Source organism: Drosophila pseudoobscura, chromosome 2, assembly GCF_009870125.1.
Source record: "Drosophila pseudoobscura strain MV-25-SWS-2005 chromosome 2, UCI_Dpse_MV25, whole genome shotgun sequence".
In the NCBI taxonomy this organism is placed as follows: Eukaryota; Metazoa; Arthropoda; class Insecta; order Diptera; family Drosophilidae; genus Drosophila; species Drosophila pseudoobscura.
This window is the reverse complement of record NC_046679.1, coordinates 18406814-18432502: the sequence shown is the minus strand read 5'-3', so window position 1 is coordinate 18432502 and position 25689 is coordinate 18406814. Positions and strand designations below refer to the sequence as shown.

The 25689-nt window shown below is 40.1% G+C and overlaps 2 protein-coding genes across 4 annotated transcripts in view; one reads left to right on the top strand and one right to left on the bottom strand.

Annotated features, from left to right (window-relative positions):
- Positions 1-63: 63 nt before the first annotated feature.
- Positions 64-25689, bottom strand: part of lobo (lost boys) — a 30343-nt gene continuing 4717 nt past the window's right edge. Inside the window, exons 1-8 of one of the 3 annotated variants that reach the window (XM_033382455.1) lie at positions 12155-12310; positions 2281-2640; positions 1509-2223; positions 1257-1438; positions 983-1198; positions 705-926; positions 427-621; positions 64-369 (exon numbers count right to left, since the gene is read on the bottom strand). In XM_033382455.1, coding sequence (XP_033238346.1) covers positions 118-369; positions 427-621; positions 705-926; positions 983-1198; positions 1257-1438; positions 1509-2223; positions 2281-2640; positions 12155-12208 — 2196 coding nt within the window. In that variant the 5' untranslated portion in view covers positions 12209-12310 and the 3' untranslated portion in view covers positions 64-117. Of the gene's footprint in view, positions 370-426; positions 622-704; positions 927-982; positions 1199-1256; positions 1439-1508; positions 2224-2280; positions 2641-12154; positions 12311-25689 lie in introns of those variants that run through there. The other 2 variants (XM_033382466.1, XM_001352343.4) reach the window with 2 other exon arrangements.
- Positions 14858-24678, top strand: dan (protein distal antenna). The gene is made up of 2 exons (XM_001352342.4): positions 14858-15735; positions 22217-24678. The coding sequence occupies exon 2, from the start codon at positions 22270-22272 to the stop codon at positions 24319-24321; it is 2052 nt and encodes a 683-aa protein (XP_001352378.4). The 5' UTR covers positions 14858-15735; positions 22217-22269; the 3' UTR covers positions 24322-24678.

Genomic DNA, 25689 nt, shown 5'->3' with positions numbered 1-25689 from the left:
CCCCAACCCCTTCCGCCCCAACAAAAGACGAAAATCTGTTGCATCCACAATATTGAAGTGATTTACTAATGACTAATTTGTAAACTTATTTTTAAGATATAAAATAAATGTTAATTTTTACTTCGATTCATCAGAATTCTGGCCGTCATTCTTTTTTATATTGAGCCTCGGATCTCTGAGCAATGCACTTTTGACTTCTTCGTATTTTTTTTGCGATTCTTCATGAGTTAGGGTCAAGCGCTGTTGGACCATGCGTTTGTTGAGCTCTAATTCTTTTGACTGTTGAACAAGGCGCTTGTAATCGTAATTATCAAATTGATTTTCAAATTTGTTTAGGAACCGATTGAGAGACTTTGATTCACTTGTAAGCTAAGAAAAAGAATAGTAAATAAATGTTCTGGACACATAATTGAATCTTAATCTTACATCTTCATAGTTCCTTTGTAAATTATTGAGCAAACTCACAAAGCGTGATTTTAGATCATTAAGGCACGCATTATAGGCGTACAATGCTTGATCGGAAGTCATCTTCTCCTGGTGCTTGTACGGTACTAAATAAGGAGCCAAAAAATCGGCTGGCTTACTGGCTATCTCTCGCTTAAGTTCTTCTTCCTCCGCAAACTGTAAATATGTACAGATATATTTTAAAATTGATCATTTCTAACTTTGGTGGTGATTAATGGAGAGACGCTAAACATATGTACCTGCATCATTCTTATGGCTCTAGCTGCCCCATTCCGAAGAGGATCAAATATGCGGAACTTCAACTTCGGTTCAGCCTTTTCAGATTTCCGCAAGTCAAAAATGTTAAGGATATCTTCTTGCATTTTTTCAAACTGTTTTCTTATCTGATCCTCGCTCTGAAGCTGCTCACGTAATAATCTGTACAATTCTAGATTAGTGCGAGTGGGATCTAACGGATTTGCCTATAGCGGATATAAAACATACGTAATTAAAGAATATTTTGTGTATATGACCGTACCTTGTATATCTTGGTAAGTTTCTCATCATATATTAGTTCTTTGCCATAGTCAGGCCTAGGGGGCTTCGTAAATTCCACTGTAGAAGCGGTAAGTGCTCCGAAAGTGTAATGAAATTTCAAAATAATTTTGTTAAGTTGAAAAAGAAATATACGGGTGGCAATATCGCTTGTCCCAACATCATAGGCACTCCTACGATGAAATTTCTCTGTGACTTTCTGTTAAAATAAGATTTACCAGATAAAATATACATAGGTTGTATCAATTTATCCTTACTTTAAGCACGGATCCAGTTATATTAAATTCAAACTCCTTATACCAGCACTTATCACAACGACCTTTGTAGTGAAGGATAGTTACTCCTGGCTTAACGCTCAAAAATTCCAACGAGTCCATTCTGGAGCTCGAATAGAAGCACATTTTGCGTTCTAGTGTGGGGTCAGAAAAGTATTCAATGGCTGAAAAAATACCAACAAATATTATAAATTCAAAAATTCCAAAATTGTTTATAACCAGATTACTACCAACATTTTAAACTGTCGTTGCGCCCTTTGCCAAATATCTCTTCATATTTATTAATTGCATAAGTGTATTTTAGGTATCGCATAAGGTCGAAACGGTTCTCAAAGTATTCATATCTGACGCGTGGATCTGTGCAATCATCATCATTGAAAATCGTGAGCTGCATCACTTTTCCGTCGCGTTGGGAGTATGGAGCATATCGCTCATGTATTGCTCCTTTGTATTGAACCGTCTTCTCAGAGTTTGGAAAGCGTTGTTCGTAGTCTGCCAGTCCAATATGGAGCCTATTTACCCAAGTGAATATGGCATCTAAGTGTTTTTCGTCATTTATATCGTGGTCTTCTCCAGCTATATTTTCATCAGAAGCTACCTTGTAGGTGCGCATCTCAGGTGGCTCGCCTGGGAGCATGTGCTCCCAGTCATTGGTGTCTCGAAGATCCCAACGTATCTCGCCGACTCTTTGATATTTTTGTTTATTAACATAGTAATTGTGCTCGTTCCAAATGGAATCGACTAAAATGTATTGCTTGCATCCCGTTTCACATATAAATCCTGTCGAAGGCTCAATAAAAACTCCCGTCGGGGCCGTCTCTACAACATCACCATTCACATCTGTGTAGTTAATTCGGGGTTTTACGCTCCAAGGCGCATTATTGATTATAACCACCCAGGCATGGCTGCGACGATAATGATAGCGATCCACAGCTAAAAGTTCAAGGTCCTATCCAAAAAAAAGTATGTATAGTTTTCAATTTTAGCATGTAAATATATTAAATACCTCCATTTGTTTTCGCATAAGTTCTTCCTCAATTCGTTTCTCTTCCTCTGCCTTTCGCCTGTGAACCTCTGCCATTTCTTCTTCAAGATGACTTTCCAAATCCGGTAATCCGCGTAATTTATACTTTTGCCCAGGTTTCTCCACGGGTGGACTTGTATCTTCTGTCTCAACTTCCAAAATCGGAAATGGATATGAAACGCCAATTTGATCATTAACCACCACCTCCTCTCGTGCCACCCCGGAGACCACAAGAGCAGGGTGACCCGCTCCAATAAGCATACTGGCCAAAAGAGTAGCCATTTCAAAGGAATTTCCTCGACGTTTGCGCAACAAGGTGTCTGGCGAAATTAGACGATTTGGCTATAATTATAAAATATATATACATATATGTAATACAAGATCGATGATCATATTTTTATGCAACCCGACCTTTAACAAAAACTTTGTGATAGTTATAGAAATTTGAAAGTTGGTTTAGATGGATAATCTATATTAAAAATTGAAAATTGATAAGCCTAAATAGAACACCACGTAGTCTAAAACTAGATATATGTATGTACGTACATATGTATGTATTTGTATATATGTGAAATATATATAAATATACCTCTTTACAATGTGCAAGTGCAGGAGAAACAAAATGCTCCTATAGGTATGTATGTATGTATGTATATGTACATGCAAATACGTTGTGATTGTATGCAAGTAGTTTTATGCCATGGCAAACAGCATGGGAGTTTCTAAGAATTTTAGCAGAAACTATTGCGTTTCGCAAGACAAAAGGGACATTTTTGACTGCCGTTGGCACCTTCTACCTGAACAAAGTCAATACATACATACATATATACATATTTATACGTACATATGTATGTATATGTACTTCTAAAATAAGATGTTCCGCAGAACTGTAGAAGTCAATCTGTTGCTTTCTTAAATAAAATTAAGAAAGGACAGATAGTTGGAACTTTTGCGGAAGCTTTTATTACACTGGCTGATCGACTGTTCCGTTTCTGTCACCTACATACGTACATAGTTCGTTATAGTAGTACATAGTACATTCTTATTTCGTGATCCAACTTTCGTCCTTTTTCATGGTGTTTTAAGCTATATAAATATATCATTCTATCATTCTGTATACGACATTATCCTGACAGTATAGTAAAGAGTATTTTTCCGATTCGTAGTTACAAAAACTGCATATGTACATATGTATGAATATTTATAACACAGGAACGATTGCTTGGCAGAGTCTCTCAACATAAACCACAAACTATGGAAATTTCACTTTCATATGTATGTAAATAGGAACATACCTAGCTGACTAAAAAGTATTGATCGCTATTTCATTCCCCCTCATACCCGGTACTTGAAGAGTTGATTGATATACTATTATAGCCGGTACGCGAAGATTTTAGGGATATCTTAGTTTTTAGGTGGATGCGGATGTGTCTAGCGCCCCGAAGTTAGCGTTTCCGATCCCATCAACTTTATTTATTCTTGATCAGCATCGACACAATGACTATGTTTACATAATGTATGGATACATCCATGTAAACTCAATCTCTATTGCTCGTGCAGTGTGTGCCCTGATGGAGGGGAGCGAGATAACGACTGGTGTGGCTGTGATAAGCGAAAGAGATAGATATGCAGCGAAAAAGCAGGTAGCGGAAAAATTTAAGTATATAAAATATTCTAAGATTTTAATCACACAGGCCATTAGATGAAACGTATATTAGAACATAGCTAGCCGTCGTGCGTCCTCTCCATTTCTCAGGGCAAGAGCGATAGAGACATCGCGGAAACCATCCTCGCAAAAAAATCAATTTGTCCTGTTTGTGAAAAGCGATGTCAAAAGACAGAGAGAGAGAGAGCATGCCTCAGTCATTGAATCCAAAACCAGTTAAAAACTTTAATACATATACATATGTACGAATTTTGTACAGGTTACATAATTCAGAAGCGCACATAGACACCAAATTCTGTTTTTACTATATCTACCAGATTGCCGATTGCCAGGATCAGATCGGATCATTTTTATAGCCAAAGGGAACAAATCAATTTGCACACGCACTCTTTGTCGCTCAATGTATCGGATACCTAATTTTAATAGAATTTGGAGATTTAGATAAGGAACCAATCACCTACTTTTGCATAAAACCAATGTCAACAGAATTAGGTATATACCGACTGAGTAGCCGGTATAAAAGCAGAGCAGCGGTAAAGTCCGCTGTAACGTTCCCGGTCGTTGTAATTTGCTTTAATTATTTTGTTTATTGTCATAATTTTGTTTTCTTTCCCAACATTTACATAGATACATCTTTATGTAACAATTTTATGAATTAAGATTTGAGGCTGCCATCGCGCAACGTGAACATACAATCATCTACGGCAACTTTCGAGAAGGCAGTAAAGATCACTCCTATTTCTTATATGTATGTATGTATGCCTCGTGGGCTATCTGTGTGTTGGTATTGGCAGTTTACCTGCCATTCTGCCTTGTCAGAGCCTGCATGACACCATGGCATTCATAGTTTTTCCTGTTCCGCGAAATTTACGAAGACAATCCGGCAATTGCTTGGAATTTTGTTCATGTGCGGATGAAGGAGGAAAACTGTGAAGTGTAGCGAAACGGCCATTAGCTCTGTAAACGCAAAGAATTACTTTTGACCTTCTGCCTATTCCGTTTCCCGTTGCAATAGCCATTGACATATCCGCGTTTACAATTACTGCTGACCTTCCTCCCGATTCCGTGGCCATTGAAATGGTCGTTGACATATCCGCCTTTTTACACCCGGTACTCAAAATAAGTATTACCCCTATACATACCTTCTTAATTTATTTGTAGTGAAAGTGGATGTGTGTAACGTCCAGAAGAAAGCGTTTCCGACCCCATAAAGAGTATATATTCTTGATCAGCGTCAACAGCCGAGTCGATTGAGCTCTGTCTGTCTGTCCGTCCCTATGAGCGCCTAGTGCTCAGAGACTATAAGAGCTAGAGCAATTCATATTTTTATCCAGACTTCTCTGATATCTCACTGTTAAAAGTGTAAAGGACACAAATGACGAACATCTGCGGCATCCACATTTTTGAGCGCCTAGCCTTAAGAAGAGCGCCTAGATCTTAGAGACTCTAAGAGCTAGAGCAACCAATTTTGTATCCACTCTCCTGTGATATCGCACCAGGACAAGATTATTTCAAATCTTCGCCCCACCCCCTTCCGCACCCAATAGGTATCGGGTATAAATGTGGCATACAAGTTCCACTCGTTTTATGTAGGCGGGCTATCAATACAGCTGGGATTAATTTTGGTCTGTAACATTTTATACTTCATATATAAATTCAGTATTTTTTTTCTTAAATTATATATATTTTTTACAAATTTAATATATTATATTTGTTTTTAAATTAAAAGGACTAAAAAGGATTAAAAATACTTTTTAATACATGTACATATTTTTTAATCAAAGTGAGTGCTATTTGATTTCACTATGTTTTCATTTAAAAACCGAAATTTAATTTACATATGTATGGGTGTGTTTCTTTTCACTATGTAATTTTTCTCTGAGTGTATACGGTTTAAAGGTTCGGAATTGGAAGTGTGGTGGGATCCGCAACATTAAAATTCTTTGAAACATAGCATCACCATGTGAAGCCATAAGATTTACAATGAGGCGCAGCGTCATCGTCAATTATCAGCCAGTCGTAGCATTCGAGGTCAAATATAATTTGTTGTTTTTAATCGGCTCGTCAGCTGATTGATTTGCAGCGTATGCATCGGCAATAACCGAGCAAGCAGTGTTCTCCCTACCTGGACTGCTTCGCTGTGCTGTGTCTGGCCGGGTACCCGCCCCGCCGTATTGTGGTCGCGCGTAATACGAAACGCCCCAAGGTTATTCGAACGTGTTAAATTAGGATCAAGTCTTGTGCTCGCCGTCTCAACAATGGCGAAAACGAACATGACAAAACAAAGAGACGAATGAACAGTAAAGAGCGAAGCAACGGGCGCTCAGTTACTTGTGCAGGGGTCATAGCTCGAATTACAAAAACAAAAACGACGCTATAAAGGAACAAAATTTTAAAGAAAAATTGCCAAAAGCTGCACATTTTACAGCAACAAAAATACAAACAAATAAGGAAGCAAGCTTCGACGCGGCAAAGCTTTTTATACCCTAGCTGATCGAGAGTTTTTTGTGTCAGCTGTATGATATAGACATCTGATTAGGATCTACAGATAGCTTCCTTCCCACATATCATATATGTATGTTCCTACGAACTGATACACTAAGTATATTGATTAATAAAATTCTAGAGTATATTTGGTCCGATATTCCATGTCATGTTCTGTACAAACAACTGACCAAAAGTACAATACTCCTTGCAAGGGTAAACAAAATAAAAGGGTGGAAAGTAACAGAGTCTGGCGAGGCAGAATCACTTTCAGTTGCCACCCTGGTGAATGGTTTCCACCGCTCGCGGGTCAGAACTCATAACAATGCGGACAACAAGACCTTAAGATAGGGTTGGCAGGCGGCGGCTTCTATCGTTGACACAATGCAGCGTCTCGGAGCCTCCATACTCGCCCACTCCAAGCAACCCCAGCCCGTCCTTATGCTAACCTCGGGCGAAGGACTCACATGGGAGGCACGTCGCTTATCGGGATATATAATGAGCCACTGCCATCATTTTCATAAGAGCGCAAAGACAAAGCGGTGAAATTCAGCGCGATTCCTTAAGATTTTGTCGTTGAGAGGTGCCACTTGGTATGTTCTGACCTATGATGTCTCCAGGAGCCCCAGTCTGGGTATGGCGATGCAAGAATTCTGTTTTTAAATGAGCACACACGATGAAAATCAGCGACTTAACCCCTTTATGATAATGTACCGCACGGAAGTGTTTTTGTCCTGGGGACAAAAGGACCCACGGAGTCGACACTAGCGGCCATAATACGCGCAAGGCCGCTCCGCTTGTCATTTCCATTCTGAGCACTGTACTCACATTCGATGATGATGATACATACATACTCCACACCGCTCCCATGAGCAAAACCCTAACCTAAGCCCCTTCCCCCTCCCGCCCGCTACATGTGTGTCATTTTTATACCCTTGCAGAAGGTATAATGATTTTAATCAGATCTTTGCAACCTACAGAAGGAAGCATCTCACAGACTATAAAGTATATATGTTAAATATATTCGTGAAAGTCGATTCAACTTTTTATATAGCCTGAAATATGCTCAGAGGTCATTCATATGTATGACGAGGGGTAACGTTGTGAGTTGCTGCTGCGACCGCAACTCTACATTTATACCCGATAGTCAGTATGGCTAGAGACAGAAAACGTGTCTGAACGCGCCGCTTAGCCACTGCAATTTAATTGGCTGCTTTTGGCTATAAAAATGATAGATTTTCGTTCTTTGTGGGTCGGAAGGGGTCGGGGCGAAGTTTTGAACACCAGGCGCTCATAGGGACGGACAGACGGACAGACAGATATGGCTCAGTCGACTCGGCTATTGATGCTGATCAAGAATATATATACTTTATGGGGTCGGAAACGCTTCCTTCTGGACCTTACACACATACATTTTCACCACAAATCTAATATACCCCTATACTAAATTGGGGTATCGGGTATAAAAACATATCTTGTTAGATTGAACTTCGACTGAAACAGCGAATTCAGTGCAAAAAATATTAGGCTTCATAACTCTCACATAACTAGATTGCTTTATCGGCAACTAAAAATCACAGACCCTTTAATTCTTAAAAGGAAACAAAGTCTTTGTATGATAAATCTATTCTCCGAAATAGTATATTCCAGCATATTTCATGTTACACAGTCTTTTCGTTTCGAACCCGGATGACTTTAATATATAGTTGAAATAAGATCAAAGACTTCGATTTAGAAGGGTATCTAAGGGTAAGGGTAAGCAACGCATAACCACATAAGCAGCCTTTATTTCGTGTTAATATATCCAGGTACGTTTAACTAACAGCCTAAAGCATTATCATTCACGAAGAATATGTTATTATTCCACTTTGCTTTGGGATCTTTTGCCATTACCTTAAGGCAATAAACGCAGCAACAAGTTATACTATAAACAAGCCAAAAACAGACAGAGTTTTTGTTCTATATCATTTCTTGTCAAAGCCTTTTGTGCTTCGCATAAATCGATCTAAACGCCGAGCGGCTTCAAAGCGTAGAATGCGAGTTTCACAAATTCGAAGAAAATATAGAACAATCTCGGGAAAATGTAGGGACATATATTTTGTATGTCAAGTCCACGTTGAAAGATACCAAAAAAGTGAGTTCCATATACCTAATATAGTAGAAATGCGAGATACAAAAAAAATACGAAAATAATTATTATTCTTTAGAAACATTAAGTTTTAGTACTTCCAATGTGGATGATTATTTAAAAAATAAATAAAATATTAGACAAAGTTGTATAATTAAAATGTTTTTGAATTTATAGCGAAATTTACCATGAAACAAATATTTGTTCTATAGGCAAACATATATCGAAACTTTGACACATTATTGTAAAGCTTGTAGACATCGTAGACCTTTTTCTTGTTGAGACTACATTTTTTAAGATGTTTCTTTCAGAAGTTATTAATTTAGTAAGCTGAAATGGCCCAGGCCCCAGGCCCCACGGCGGGCCCATTCGCTCCAAGTCACATGGCGTTGTCCGCAGCGGACAGAACGTTGGTACGAGGCATGGAGTGATGGGGGCCGCGAGCCCAGACAGATGAGTACCCTGATGCAAGGTCTCGGACAAAGTCGATGTCTGTTTGTTCAAAGGAATACATCACTGTATTGTAAGCAAGAAGAGAAAGTGGAGCCGAGGTTTTGTGCAGACGAGAATGGTTGGTCAATAGTCGCGGCAGTGGCGGCATCAGCGAAATTAGAGTCTCGTTTATTGCAGCCATGAAGATTGTTGCTGGTACTACGCTCGGGCCCTTGGCAAGAGAGACGACGAACAGCGGATGTTTTACAACTTAAACTGAAAATGATGACCAGAAGTAAAAGGGTCCAGCCACGGCGTGTTTTGTATCATGTTTATACGATACAAGGCGAGAAAAATACAGTCCCAGATGGATAGCTGTGTTCTAAAGACCAGATTGTTGAGTTGATCTCAGTTGTATTGAGTTTGGGTAAAGACTGGCCTATAAGTACAGATTCCTTCCCATTGGCATAATGATTATATTTCCTACAAGTATCATTTCAATCCATCTATTTTTTAAGACATCAAGGCCATCTCCATTCGCATTGCGGAGAGGGATAGGGATATATCTGAATGTGTTGTCACATTCCTATTGCTGTTTCCTTATTCTGAAAAGTAGAGTGTGATACTATTAGAAATCATTACAAATTATATTATACCTATGTATGTAAGCTATGAGTCAGTTATTGACTTACATAAAACTGAAGTGTCAGTCAAGTTTATTTTTTATGGATCAGCTATTGACCTACTATTTACACAACTGTTCACAAATCGCAATATCTTCAAGAGTCACACTTTATGATCAAATAAAAAACAGTAAATGTAGCATTGACTCCATGCATCCTTCTATGTGCTAAAACAAAAGTATTCACCTGTGCATATCTGAGTTCTTTATTCTTTCGTAAGAACTAGTTATATGGACTGTCTCCATTCCCATCTTAAGAACTATCCAATGGTGGAAATGCAATGCAACGTCTCGCCAAGCGAAGTGACCCCTTTCCATGATGTGAACTTGTTAAATTCGTCGGTCAAATGCATTACTGGTAGATTGACTGAGAACCAGTCCTGATGAGGGGTGGCGGTTGGTAACGCTGGTGCAGCACTAGTCTTCCGAACGACACACCGAACGGATACCTACATATGTATGTATGTATGTATGTATGTATGTGTTGTAGATGTATTTGAATTTATACTCTTCATTTACATATTTTTACCACACAAGCATATATGTATATGAATATAAATAAATATACATATGTATATATACAAATGTATGTGTGGATACATGGTTGTTTTTGGACCTATAGCAATTAGCAACTAATTGAACCTGTACATATGCCACGAGCTAGCTTCCCCCGTATCAAACATCGTACATCTTAGGTGCAAAGAATATCTTAACAAAGCTCTACCGAATACATAAGATGTGAAGAGCCAGGCCAGCCAGGCCAGGCAGGACGGCCAGGACAGCCAGCCAAGGATACAAGAAAAACTGCATGTGTCTGCGTTATTTGCATGTGATGTGGCTCGCACTCGACTGATTCTCGGAGCAGGATGTAGCGTGGGCGGATGGAGCTTGGATGGTGTGTGCATTTCTTGCCTTGCTCTTGCTCTTGCTCCTGCTCTTTCGCTTGCTGCATATAGGAGTAGTTTAATTTTGAAAAGGATTCGTCTGCTCGTTCCTGAAGCTATTGGCAAAGACATCTCGTTCGCACTTGCTTGCCCAGTCTCTGTGCATCTTCTGTGGTCTCTGTCTAACACACACTCCGACCAGCAGCAGCACTGCAGATATTGTGAGAGCCGGTAAGTGGTCAGAAGTTGATGGTCGAGAATGGTGCGTCTGCCAAGGCATGGCTCCATCGCTACCTTTTCAATTGTTTCGAATTCTCTATTTTCTCAACGGTAGAGGCATTGGAAAATTACGGGAACACGGCAGCTAGGCAATGCTAGGTTGCATTTAGCTTAGATTGGAAGGACCATTTCCAGCCTGCACGTTTGCCTTCTCCTTACGCGATATCCTGGCTTCACCAGTCCTATATGACAAGAACACACAAATACACACACACACCGCACACACGCACACACACACACACAGGTAAAGGTTGCTGACAAAAGAGCTCGGACTTCGTCACAGCCTCGGAAGATGGCATGGAAGATGGCAGAAGGAGGCGGATTAAAACAAAGGAGCTACGAGCTCAAATATGCAAATCATAGGAACAGCAATGACTAGACTAGACCATGTGTGTAGCACAAATACTGGAATGCACTGAGATATAATGAAAGAAAGGGATTCCGATGCTGACAAACTGGACACAACTTGCGACAGCAGCGGTTTTGTCTGCCAAAATCGCCTTAGCTTAGCTTAGATAAAACTGCACACAATGGACAGAGGCGAGGGCTGGCTGCTTGGATTTAGGGGTGGTGCTAGTTTTAGGTAGCGAAGAACATTGGTATACCATCCCAATTTCTGCAGCATTGCAGGTTTCCGGACATCGGATTAGGGTTTCCTTTATACGAAGCGATGTTGAACCCTACTACTCGCTATATAATCCTTAACATTTATATAGGTATGTCTATGAAAATGGATTAATCGGATCGAAACCATGATTATATGTAAGCATGTTTTCTCGACTTAAGTGGGTTGGTATGGAGATTCCTAAGTACACATATAAAAAGCGATGAACTCTTTTAAACAATGGCAATGATAAGGGAGATAACATATCTACCATGTTTAAATAGCTACACCATAATCCTGACAACTAAAAAACTAGTTATATAATAGACAGTTTTAGTTTTACGACAGTTAGCTTTTCCACATATGGTTCCAGTATCTTTGTAACCAACGAATGTAGTTGGGATGAAGATCTTAGGAATTTTTTTTTAAAGACAAACTGAAAACGAGACGACATTTTTTCAAGGTGTGGGTAGAATGCTGAAAATCAAAACGGACAGCTTTTCGAGATACATTTTTTATGTATATTTATATTTATATTACATTTATATATTTATACATATAACTATGCTTATAACTGAAAACATATAGAAGTTAACTATGTACATATACGCACTCCTTAATATCCATACACAAATGTATGTAAATATACATACATATGTAAGTATGTATATGCATGTTTCACAGAAAGAACACATACCCCGCTTACCATGTCCAGCAACGGTGACCAATGTCCAGCCCAATGCTCCTTCATCTTTCAATTCTCGCGAAAATTTCCTTCGTCCAAGCTGCGTACAGAGGTGTGACGTGAGGGGTTAAGTCGAGGGTTGGAGGATGGTTAAATCGACTCGTGTGTGGGGTCGGGGAGAAAGTGAATTGAGTTTAGACGAGGACGGCGACGGCGACGAATTCGTAATCACACAAAACAGAAAAGAGACCAAGGCACTGTGGGAGAGCCAGGAGCAAGAGGAGGGTGTCGCCGTAGTGGGTGACAAATCGACCGTTGCATGGGAAAAGAAGGTAGCGGCAAGGAACTACAGATACGAGGGAAGGTACGGCAGCGAAAGAGAGAACGAACGAAAATGGAAAATGTTGCTTTGGCGGACAACGGACAATCGGTCGGTTGTACGGGTTGGGTTGCCGGACAAATAGAGGGGAGGACAGCAACGCTGCCGATGAAAATCTGAAGTATATACACTAGCTCACATAAACACATACCTATATACATACACACATCCATACAACACGCACACACACGTGTATTGCAATAAAGCAACAACTCTAAATTTTCGCAGCAGCAAAATTTACGCTAAAGATGCTGATGTGCCTGCGGATGCTAAGAATGTGCGTATGTATATGTACGTGCGTTGTATGTGTGGTTCCATGGGCTGGTGTGTGTATAAGATGAAATGACCCGACCCGGGCAGGCTGCTTGGCTTTTTACTAGAAAGGATGTTTCTTGCCAATGCCGCCCCATGCCGGACATCTGTAGTTATGTATGTACATATGTATGTGCTATTGTTTCTGTCCGTCGTATACATGTCCGTCTCTACATACATACATATGTACATATTTATGCGTGTATGTATGCACACTAAAAACATTTCTTAGCCGTTTTTTGAAAGGAGCACTGGTGACAGTGCTCCTTGTGTTGCCTGTTTCATTGCTATTTTGGCCATTCGCTGCTGCCGTTAGTCAAATTCAATTAGTATAAACAAGTACTATATTAATATATATGTATAGCGGAACGAAAAAAAAAACACTTGTATGCCCAACAAATGTATTATTTTCGATATACTACAAATTCTGGTCAGCACTATTGCCATTTCCACATCTAGATTTCCATAAACATTAATTCAAAAATATTATTCAAAATGATCTTAAGATTAATATCTTTTTCTTAGGTTTTGTCAGTTTATTGATCCCATGATAGAAATTAGTAAAATTCGACCCACCCTTGTGCGATGTGTATGACTTCAAATCTTAGGAAGGATCGTTATAGAGCATTACCTGCAGCTTTATTTTATTATTATTATTATTCTTTATTATTTATTCTTAAGTATGCTTCAGAATTTATTTAGGAATATAGCTATATAAATTACATATTCAAACATATAAAGACATTTTCTTTTATAATTTGAAGGCTTTTACACTCGTCAAAGGTGGACCATAATTATACATACGAATGTATGTACGTGCTAAATACAAATAGAATGGAACCTCCATACGCTAATTCATTTATTCATTAACGATCGCTATTTGGTCACAAGAGACGAAAAGACATTGCGGGATTGATTCCTCCGATATATGGCTGGTGATTAAAAGCACAACCTTTAGAGCTTCGTTCGGCGGCAAAACCAAACCCGAACACAAAAGCTACCCAGCTGTCAAGTGAGAGAAGCAACGCATTACTCTCTCTCTCTCTCACCAAAGAGACCACTCGGCTCTCTGCTGAGAGCGAAAGAGCGACAATCGAATGTAAACAGTGATGAAGGCATGTATCAAAACAAAGCGAGGAAAACTGGACTCCAAACCAAGAGCAACACAAGCAGCAGGAGAAGCACATGACGGGCAGCAGCCAGTCTGCGGCGAAAATAACAGAGCTATCAACAACAATGACCGCCTCCTGGATTAATCACTCAAGGGCCAAGTTGGACTAAATGCAATTGTTATTTACGTTACATCAGGAGTCGTAGTCTTAATACTTTAGTAAAGACTGGCTCCTGTTGCTCTCCGGCAAAACCCATTCCTTTTCCTTTTCTAAAATAATAATCAAAAAAATATTGTAGATATCGATGTTGTTTTATACATTTGCATCCTGGAAGTAGTCAAACTACACACATTCACACAAATGCGCACAGCATGTTGCTGCAGTGCACGCAGCATCATTCGATTTCGCTCGTTTTTGCACATAACCATCATATACGGTGGTCCGGTCCCAGAAACGGTCTCGGTCTCGGCCTCGCTTTACTCAGCCAACAGACCACCCGTTCACAGGTCGGAAGGTCCTTCCAGCGCAAAAATATACAACACACATATAGGCGTATAGGCGTATAGGCGTATAGGCGTATAGGCGCGTCCACTAAGACATGACAACAAGAAAGTATGCTTGCTGCTGCTAAGGCCGAAAAGGATGTGATGTGCGTCTCACACAGCCTACAAACCGGCCGCACGAGTATTGCGTCGACTTCGTTGATGTTTCGGTGCATACAAATGCTTGTATATATGTGTGAATACTTGGCTGCGTGCGTGTGAGTGCGAGTGCGAGTGCGAACTGTCCAGCCTGTTCATCCAAGTAGACGGGACGGGACGGACCGGACCGGACAGTACAGTGGCCTGTGGTTGGGTTGGCCAATACCAGCAGAAGCGGCGACGAGAGCAATGGCGTTGGCAACGTCGACTTCTTCGCTGCCGTCTTGGCCGTTATTAATCATTGTACATTTGGCTGTCACCGAAAAAGGCCGCGAATTCGGCAGCAACGGGACACGCAGAGAGCGAGAGCGTCGACACACTCGTACATACGTACATGTACTGCTACGTAAATTGAAGCGAAAAAGGAACAAAACGAAAACTACAAATACTGGCGACTGACCATACATACACTTTTAAACAAGCACACATACTCTTTCAAACACACACGCGCAAGGCAACCACCACCTCGTGTGTGTGCGTGTGTGTGTGTTTGTGTGTGGGCTCGTACTCAGGAGAAACGAAACACCAACTGAGACAGAGGCGCGCATAACGTGGACGTGCGATTTTAAATTTTCCGTGGATGCCGCTGTCGCTGTCGCTGTCGCCGTCGCCGTCATCGTAGTGCGGATATTCGCCGCGCTAAAATCAAAATTCGCTCAAATTGTGCGCTTGCTAGCTCGCGGTAGTTTGTCGCCGGACGCTAGCTGTTTAGGTTCGCATAATATTCGTCGACGACAAAAAGGTCACATCCTTTCGAAAGCCGGTCGCCTGAAGACGGTGTTTGTGCTGTCGCGGCTAAGATTGGAACGATGGCAAATAATTGTAAATAAACGAGAGCAATGTTAAATAGTGCTTCCAGCTCATAAACGTGACCAACATTTGATCTCCTAGTTAACCATCAATCAAGTAACCAAACGAATAACACAAGCCAGTGACCATTATATTCCTGAAAGTGACTTGCTGTTATGTGAATATCCCAGGACGATCCAAATATAAGGCATTCCTATTCAGATTTATTAAATCAAGACAAAGTGCCCTCCCTCATCGGAAGGTTTACATTCAACTGTTCTCCGGAAGTGTAGGAAAAAGGTTAGTATGTGTGTTTCAATCTCCTAAAAATCTCCTAAGCTATTCGAAGGAATCAAAATACTTAATCTATAAAAGCGCGCATTACTTCAAGTTATACTATTTGTTAAATACTGTAACATTTAAAAGTTAAAAAAGTCACAACATTTTGTACTTCTTGAATTAAGTCAAGGTGAAAGTTACACGATCCAAGAGAAGCTGTCAAAAAAGAGAATATTAATTCTAACAACGTACTAAAAATATCCGTGACATGTGTGTTAGAGACCCTTGGGCTTCTGACATACACTTTCGTTCTAAAATAAATACTTTTTAGTCTTTGGAAATATTATTAACCTTTTGTCCAGAAACCTGTAACGTGGAAAAATTACGTAGACCTGCCCATCTCTTGGTCTGTAATTTGTACTAAATAATTTGGAGCCGCCATTCCTAATCACTTACTATTATTTTCTATTGATTTTGAATATTTTTAAAAAGTTATGAGATTTTTAGTGGTACAGTGAGAGATTTTATCCCATTTAGCCAATATCAATCTGTGAATTATATATTAAATACATTTATCTCGTTAAATCAATCGGGATCGAAACAGAGAGAGCTCTCTGCTCGATCAATCCCACTGAAGGAGGCCTGAACACTGAACTCATTTCAGACCCCTTTCAATGGCCAACGGATACGAATTAATTTCTTCGATTTAAGAAGAGAATGTTCCAGTTAAACGTTCCTCACGCGTCTATCTTGGTTTGTGCCAGCGGTGGCGGAGGGAGAGGGACGGCAGTGGCGCTCTCTTTTCGATGACCAGGTATTAAAACCATCTGAGTGACAGAGACAACAGAGAAGAGATATTCGTCCAAGGCAGAGAACTTGTTTCCCTTAAGACTTGGTCGCACCCATATCTGAGAAATAAGTAAACAGTACACATATTTATAAGAATTTAAAAGTGGGATGCACATATCTTCAAAGATGTTGTCACGCGGGTTTTCTGGATTGCATAGAATAGAAGGGTGCATGGCCAATTTCAAATAATTATACCGGTTCTGCAGATGGATGCATCACAGAACCAAAATCTTCTTTTTCTAGCATTAATGGTCTCCGAAATCCACGACAGGTCGTGTAATTAAACAGATTTTATTTCCGTATACACCAAATTTTAGGTCTCATGAGATAGGGCAATTTTAAGGAGCGAAATTTGAATCAATCTTAATTTCGAGTGATATCAAAAGAGTTTGGTCGAATAGGCTCTAGAAGCTCTTTAAAAGCTGGATAATCGAAGGGACAGACGGATGTAACTCCTAGGTTTGGCTCGTCGTCCTCGGCACCCCCTGAGCCATGTCTGACCGAAAGAAAATTGTCTGCACATTAATTCTTGATAAATCGCGGTCCATCGAGGGTATTTTTTGTTGTTGCTGGGACAAGGGAGACGGTGGTTGGCGTCCGAGCGAATAAGCGTTTGTTTCCTTTAATATATTTTTGGGATGCATTCATAGATGGGATTATGTGTATCAAAAGTGTGCTGTCCCAAGATGTATCCCTAATACGTACTATATATTTATGTTGGTTTCTGCAGACAATCCAACCAAACGAGACGATTTACATATTACATCTTATTTACATCTATGTGCATAAGAATTGTTTTTGAAACATGTACTTTGGTTACCAGCATCAATGTAATAGCTGTCAGTACTTTTCTGCCTAGACTTTCTAGTCTAGGTCTGTGCACAGACCCTTGTACCGCCAAAATCGGGTCGAAAAAATCTGTTCTTTAAATGTTCCCCAAGAAACAGAAGTTTGCAACGAACGTAAGTAAATACAAAGAATCTAATCAATATTAGAGTTTTTGGTCATGGGTTTATCCATAAAATGATTACAAAAGTTACGATTTTAAGACCCCTCTGTTAGCCCACGGATTTTAAAGTATATTTTTTCACTTGACTGATCAGATTTTGACCAGATGTATCCAAGAATTTTTCTATCTTCCCGACTCAAAAATTTGCGCTGCTCATTTCTAAGAAAACTAGACTGAAGCTGGGATTAAAGCTACCTATGTACATAGATATACTTTGAATTAACAATGTTCTGCCTCATTGTACAAAAAGAAGAAGTCAAAGAAACTGAGTTGGAACAAAATTCAGAAGGGTGAGATACCAAATCAGTTGACTAAGAACACACCCGATCTAAATAGATGTATGTACATCGTTGTCACTACTAGACTCATCTAAATTTCCGATCGTCTATTGGCCACATTGGTCTGTTGCAGCTGTTAGGTAGGCCGAATCAAATAGCAACAAATTGGCACAAAAAATTGAATTTGCAGGAAGACACCTTTAGTTGATGTTTAATGGGTTTAGGTAATATTTACCTCATAAGCTGATTTTAATGTAACCCGAGCCAACAGGTCGGCACTTATAGTTACATCAACACACAAATGCAATCATACATGCATACATACATACATACATATGTATGTGCGAGCACACGAGCGTACACAAGATTACAGTGTTAAGCCCGTCGAGACATTCACACACACACACACATACACGCAAACACACACAAAATTGGGATCAGCCAAAATCAGCTTTTTCTTTTATTTACAGAATACGTCTCCTTCGCTTAGTGTTTTTGTTGGTCCTTTTTATTTATTTTTTTTATTTGTACATTAACACAAACGAACAGAGAAATCAACAGATATATATGTACATACATATGAATGTACTTATACAAAAGCTCGCACATATTAGTGCTACTAGTTTCAGTCGTTGACCTCTATTTTGCAGACTTTGCTGCTCTCCTATCCTGCCGTGTCCTTGCCACATGCATTCCCTGTCTGTGCCTGTGCCTGTGTCTGAGTGAGTTCAATACGATGCCAAATAGGAAAAAAAAAGTAAATACAATAAAGTTATAATTGTATATAGGAAAATCAGGAGCTTTTAACACACAAACGTTCATACGCTTTCATTCATGTATGCATGTATGTATGTATATAGGAACACATGAACACATACATATAATATATAAACGTACTTTCACAAACGGCCAGACGGTTGGCCACCACAAACAAACCTACTTATGTATGTACATACATACATACATACACACAGATCCGTTACGTACATCCACCCATACATATGAACGTTGCATGTATGGTTGGCAGCAACACCAGACACAGACAGAACCGTACTCTGCCCATACATACATACATACATACATTCGTTCCTACATACATATGTACACACTGACAAACTTGGTGTAATTCTTTTATATTTATTTCTTTCATCTTTTTCTGTTGTTACTAGATTTTTTACACACTTCTCACTGTCCCAGTTTGGTTCATGAAAAGTTTAATGGCGCGCCGGCTGGGACAAGGACGGACACTGTACGAAAGAGAAAGTAAAAATTCTTTTGCTTTCGCCATGACTGCTGAATGGTGAAGGACCTTGTAATTTTTACACAGCTGTAAAACTTTTATTCGATATGTGTTTGGTGGACTCGACCGGACTGATGCTAGAGTACGAGTAGAAACACGTGCATCGCCAACATTTGCTATTTGCCCTCTATTGGTTATGAGCGTTTGAGTATGTGGGCATGGCATGTCCGTCCCTTTGGGAACTTAATGGGATGCATGAATGTCTATGCTTTTTTATATACGTATGTACCATATTTCTTGTGTCCGCCTTGGCAAGATTAGTGGCCGAGAGATCCGTTGGAGCCTGTTTGAGAAAAAATTAACAAGAAAGGTAGGCTGGCCTCGAGCACCGAATCTTTCTACGCCCTTTCAGACGGATGTTGAAAAAATATATATTTACATAGTTTGTTTAGTTTAACAGTTTGAAGAAAATCTTCAATCCCAATCCCATTAGAAAATATGATATACACTACTGGCCAAAATAATAAGTACACGCTTATGAGCTTTCTTTCACGTCCTATAAAACTTTTCTAATAAACATAATTTATACCAAGTTTTACTTTTCAATTTTCAAAAGCCCTTCTACATACAATTATATATTCGCTTTTTTAGAGAGTCATATAGATGTATTGTTTAAGGATGCCAAATTTCTCGCACACCTAACTTTTATGACCTAAAAACAAACACCAAACAATTCAAAAATGTTTCAAAATTTAAGTTCTGCGATTAAGGGGCACATTTTTACATTCGTATATGATTCTCATTTCGTTTACTGGACAAATATCATCATTTAGAGAACAAATAGTCTTTATATATTCTTAAGATTTATTCTGAACATTTTACAAAAACTAAAGAAGCTGTAGATTTCATTTTTTGTATAGCAAAGCGACTATACACAAATTGAAGGACTATGTTATATAGCGGGTTAAGGAACTGGAAATCTACTAGATCATTAATGGTCTATCTCTAACACCCTTTGCTAAAGTTTTAGTGATTTAGACTAGATCTTATCAGATATGCTAAAGATATTAGCAGCCATAAATTATGTACATACTCATGTATGTTTATTCTGACCAGCAAGAACATTAGTACATAAAGATATGTCTGCTTTTCCGTCCTTCTGGCTGTAAATTTGCATAGAGTACCCAAGTTTTAGTTTCACTCTTTATACAGTACATAGTTTTATATATGTATATATTTCATATAAGTATATATGTATGTATGCATAGAGCGGACGCAGGAAAGTTTAAACAAAAATTTTAATATAAAATCTATGAAATGTAAAGATCTCCAAAGGCTTGTCTTCAACTTCAACATTTGTTTGACCGTTCGCACTGCTTATGTACATAGCTTTGTAGTAGAAATGTGTGATCACTGTACTTAAGTCTATTAAGTCTATTAATTTGAATCAAAATCTTGGTATTAGGAGGATAGCATTTCTAATCAACAGCGAGTTCACTTTAAGTGGCTGTCAATGTAAAGGCATCCTGATAAGAAAAACTAACAAACTTCTGTCAGGTGTTTTTGGTTGGTTACTCTTGATTTTCTTATTGCGCTCTTAAGAGATAGCCGAATTTCTCTTTCAATGAATCCTCTCTGCACAGATACAGAGAAGCGTTTGTATTACAGGTTCACTCCTTGTATAAAATTGTACGAATATGCTGTGTGTTCTTGTATACAATACATCGGGAATGAATTCATGTGTCAGTCATGCGCAAAACGTGTTTTTCATTTTAAAATTGCACGTCCCGCTCCCCAATCGAGCCAGCTCTTTTGCATGCCTCGTTCTTTCTAGGGAGATGGAGGCGGAGCATATTGTTATTTGTTTCGCCTCCGCTCAGGCTGCGGCTCCTCCGCTCCGCTATAAAGAGGCATATTGGCTGACGACTGACGACTGACGACTACTTGCCCACCGAGGTGAGGCTCAAAGTCTCACTTACATTCGCCATACAGCAAGTTTCGAGGAACAGAGACTTTCCGATGCACCTGCCGGGATGTAGATGTAGATGTAGGAGGAGGATGTAGGAGCTAGCGGAATAGCGCAACAGGCGTGTTTGGCATTGGCATGGCGTGGATGGGGATGTTTAATGCTGCGAGCGAGCTTGCAACGAAAAGTGCCACGAAACAGGTAACAAGTTATAAACTGTAGACTCGTGTGCTCGGCTATGATTCGTGTTCGAGTCTGGCATGGATACGGGTTTTGTTCGTATGCATCACGTAAAGAAGCCGATGACGATAGCGAATGGCTTGTTCTTGTTGCTTATTCGTAGTTTCTCGCGACGTCGGCGCTGCGCGCTGCATTTTGGAGCAGGCGCGCCGCGGCGCGAAGGCAACGCACCAATTAGCATATTCCATTGTCTCTTTGTATGTCAGTATGTATGTCTTATATATATACCTATGTAGACACCTACATATACATATGTATGTGTGTATGTAGATTTATAAACAGTATATATTTATGTAAATAAATATTCATATACAGTGTGTATGTATGTGTGTGTGTATATTCAGGCATTTTAATTTTTAGAATCCTTGTGCGCTGAGAAAAAGCACGGGGGGCGTGCCTCAGCTCATTTGCCTACACAGCTGAAGCGAAGCGAAGAGAAGAGAGGAGAAGAGAAGGAGCAAAAGAAGGCAGCGGCGTGGCGTTTCCATGAGAATTTTTGTCATCTCAATTTGTAGCGTTTGGTTGTGCTACATACATATGTCTATGTACATATACATAAATACATACATACCTTTTGATAAATGAGTTTGTGTACGCGGTTTATTTACACCGCGTGTTGTCTGAAAAGTTTCAAACGCGAGACGATTTTATTGGAGCAGTGTACGAACATCTGACTCGCTGCTTCGACCCCAACCCGTACAACCCCAAAAGTAGAACGTAGAACAAGTACATGACGCGCGCACACGGCATTCGCCGTCGATGTACATATGTGCATGCGTATGTAAGTGGCTGTGTGCTTGATGCTAGCGAATGAAAACGTACAGTTTTATATACTACTAGATCATAACATGCGTTTGAGTCCTAACTGTGTCACAATAATTAATTTTAGCACTCGCCAAATCTGCTTGTTTTTTTTTCAGAACTCAAACTGTTCGACAACGGCTTGAAGTTGGATATTTCCAGCTACCCCCACATGAACATTCGGATGGGTACGAAGGGCAAGCGACCTTTGCGTAGCTTGACCCCGCGGGACAAAATCCATGCCATACAGCGCATACACGATGGCGAGTCGAAGGCATCCGTGGCCAGGGACATTGGCGTTCCCGAGTCCACGCTTCGCGGCTGGTGCAAGAATGAGGATAAGCTGCGCTTCATGTCGCGCCAGTCGACGACAGATAAGATGTGCGCCGACGCGCTTGCCGATAAGCTTGACGTCTCTACGGGGCTGCTGGGACCACCCGAGAAGAGGCAGCGCATCGATCCCTCCCTTCCGCTTAACTTCTCAAACAAAATGAAATTCGATGAGCTCGGCTTCAAGCGCGCCCCCCTCAACGGCTTAGACTATAGTACAAACAAAAATATCTCCGAATTGAATTATAATGGGCTAGCCGTTGACTATGTGGGATTCAATGGTCAGCATAAAGTATTCAGTGGCGATATCAACCGACCCGCAAATCCCTCCCCAAACGCCATAAGTCCCCTATCAAGTTTGACTCACCTATCGGGTCTCACCGGCCTATCGCAGTCTCCGCTGGCCATAAGTTTCAATGAACTAACCACAAACCTAAATTTATTGGCACAGCTGAATCCCAGTCTTGCGGCAATGTCAGGGCTGAACAGTTTTCCAACAACTGCCAACAACTTGCGAAACTCAAAACCGAGTGTACAGCCTCCACTGCAAGTACAAAGCCCACGCAGTGATAGTGGCGACCGAACACCCGGACTGTCCGTCAAGAACTGGGCCAAGCAAAAGCCATTATCGGCCGTGTCAAGCGATGTCAGTTGCAGCATTAACTTGACTATTAAAAACGAAGCAAAAGGAGGAGACATCAAAAGTCCAAGTCCATCGATAGCACCCTCACATGTAGGTAGTATCATCTCACTGTCTAATTTGGCTGAGGACCCATTGCTCTACTGGCTAAAGTCCCAGCAGACGATGCTCGGACTGAACAGCCTATATCCGCCAATGGGGATGACGAGTCCACCAATACGCTCCTCCACGCCACAGCATATAATCCAGCACGCACAAACACCACCACTACCGTCTGCACCATTGACACCTTCATCGACTCCATCCGGCAGTCTCGACGAGAAGAACGTGGCTTGGTACAACTGGTGCAAGGTCTTTGGAGCTAGCCTCAACACTCTTAACCCAAACTCAGCGACGCTAGCTGCATTGCAGGCCAATTCATTGCAACACCAGCATCAGCCTATATCGGCTGTATCTGATGGCACTGATATAGCCGATACGTCGAAAGGGCCTTTTGATAATATACTCTACTCACATCTCACAAAGGAGTCTGAAACCCCGTCGGTACGTAGCCTATCATCGAACGAGCACAATCAATTGGACCAGATAGAAGGTGATGAGGTGACAGACCCGGATCTGGATGCAGAGATCGAAGGAGACGTTCCCGGTAAGCCGGAAGATTTGTCAGCATCCGCAAAGAGAATAACTCCATCTCAAAGTCCGATAGCATCATTAGTTCCGGAAAGCCATACCACTGAACCTTGTGCTAAGACGAGTACCACCCCGTCTGACTGTATAAGTAGACCCGGAAGCGTGGGTGGGGACTGCAAAAAGATCCTCGACAACATGCTATACAAAATTGGGGGCATCAAATCCCACATGCCCATTAGTGTAGATACGGCCTGCGAATCAGAAGCAAGTTTTATCAATGAACACAACCAACACTCCAACAACAACGATATTAGCGCCAGCAACAACAACAATAACAACTCAAACAAAACTGATGAAGAAGAGAAGGCCAAGTATTTAGATTTAACTGGCGACAACGAAGACGTAAAGGCCATCAGGCATGGCGAGAAGTTTCTCCAGTGGCTGGAGAACTGCAGTAATCCTCGGGTAACAGCCGTGCAGCTTATGCAACTGAGATTTTTGATCGCAGCTATAAAATCCAGCAACGAGCCTCAAGTTACAGAGAAACCAAATAAGGACCTGCTGGAGAACGAGGAAAACACTGAGGAAGACTCATGCCGGAACAAGATCAGACGCCGAAAATAGGACAAGCCCAAGTTGGCGCCTTCGGAGCCAGCCACGGATATTCATATAACGAATGCACAGCAGGAAGCAATCGCCAAACGCACCTACGGTTCGAAACGCTCACGGCTAGGACTACCATACGTGGGAATTGGCAGTCTTGGTAACACACCGGCAACTCTAAGGTGCCAGACAAGTTCACCTGCTGTTTACCAATCATCGGCCACCCTATTGAGCTCACTGTTCTTCCCTCCCTATGAATTTGTACATTGTGACCTCGATGACGACCCGAACGACTGCCAGATAATAGGCGAGTATCAGCAGTACGATGAACTAAGTTCCAGCAGTTAGAACGAACCTTAATTTTATTACGGAATCCTTACATATAATACACTCCATTCGCTTCACGCTGTGCGTCTACAGACTATTTGGTTTTCTGTTGGTAACCTAACTCAAAACATCAACTTTTTGGACTTACATTTTACTAATTAATCATATGATAGCAATGTATATATTAAAAATGTCTATTTGTAGTTATTATAGTTAATTTAAACAAGGAAAAGTTTATGTTTTATCCGATTCAATAGAAAAATGGTTATAGAATTTACTTTTTTTGTTAAAAAAAACTTTCCATGTGCAAGGTGGTATAAATGAATAAAATGCATTTGTTATCAAATGCTTTTAAGTTTCGTTTCATAAATCTACTAAGAAAAAAATAACGATACAAAATGTGCTCATAAGAATTTTCCTGATTCAAAATTTTTGCGATATTTAAATAAAAGGCATTTACAACTTTGAATGTAATAATTTTAAATACATGTTTAATAAAAGAATATTAGATAATTTTAATGAAATTGTTTTTTTTTCTCTGAATTAAAACGTCACAATAGGTAGTACCTACGATGCACCCATCAACCTTATGCATATCATATATTTTATGATCTACATCCATATGTACACATATAGGTATATATGGATATACATATAATGTATAATGTTGTAATGTTTTGTTTTTGAACGCTACAAATGGTAATATTCATCGATCAATGCAGTATAATCAAGGACTTGAAATTAATATAAATGGCAAAATCATCCAAAAACTTTGTATTAATTATTATTTTAATGATTTCTGAAGGTAAACTAATAATGTGTGTAGCGTATTATCTTTTCAAATACTTCGTTAAATCCTTAAAAACATTGAATCGTAAAGAGACTTCAAAAATTGCCATTAAAACTCGCTCGAGGTGTGTTTATATATAGGAGGAGGAGGAGAGCAAAGAGGCATTGGGGCAACGTTTTTTTGTTAACAATTTGTGAATTGACCATTCACACGAAACAGAACTATGGAAATACCTATAGGTGGGTAGGTATGACAATATTTCGTGTTTGTTT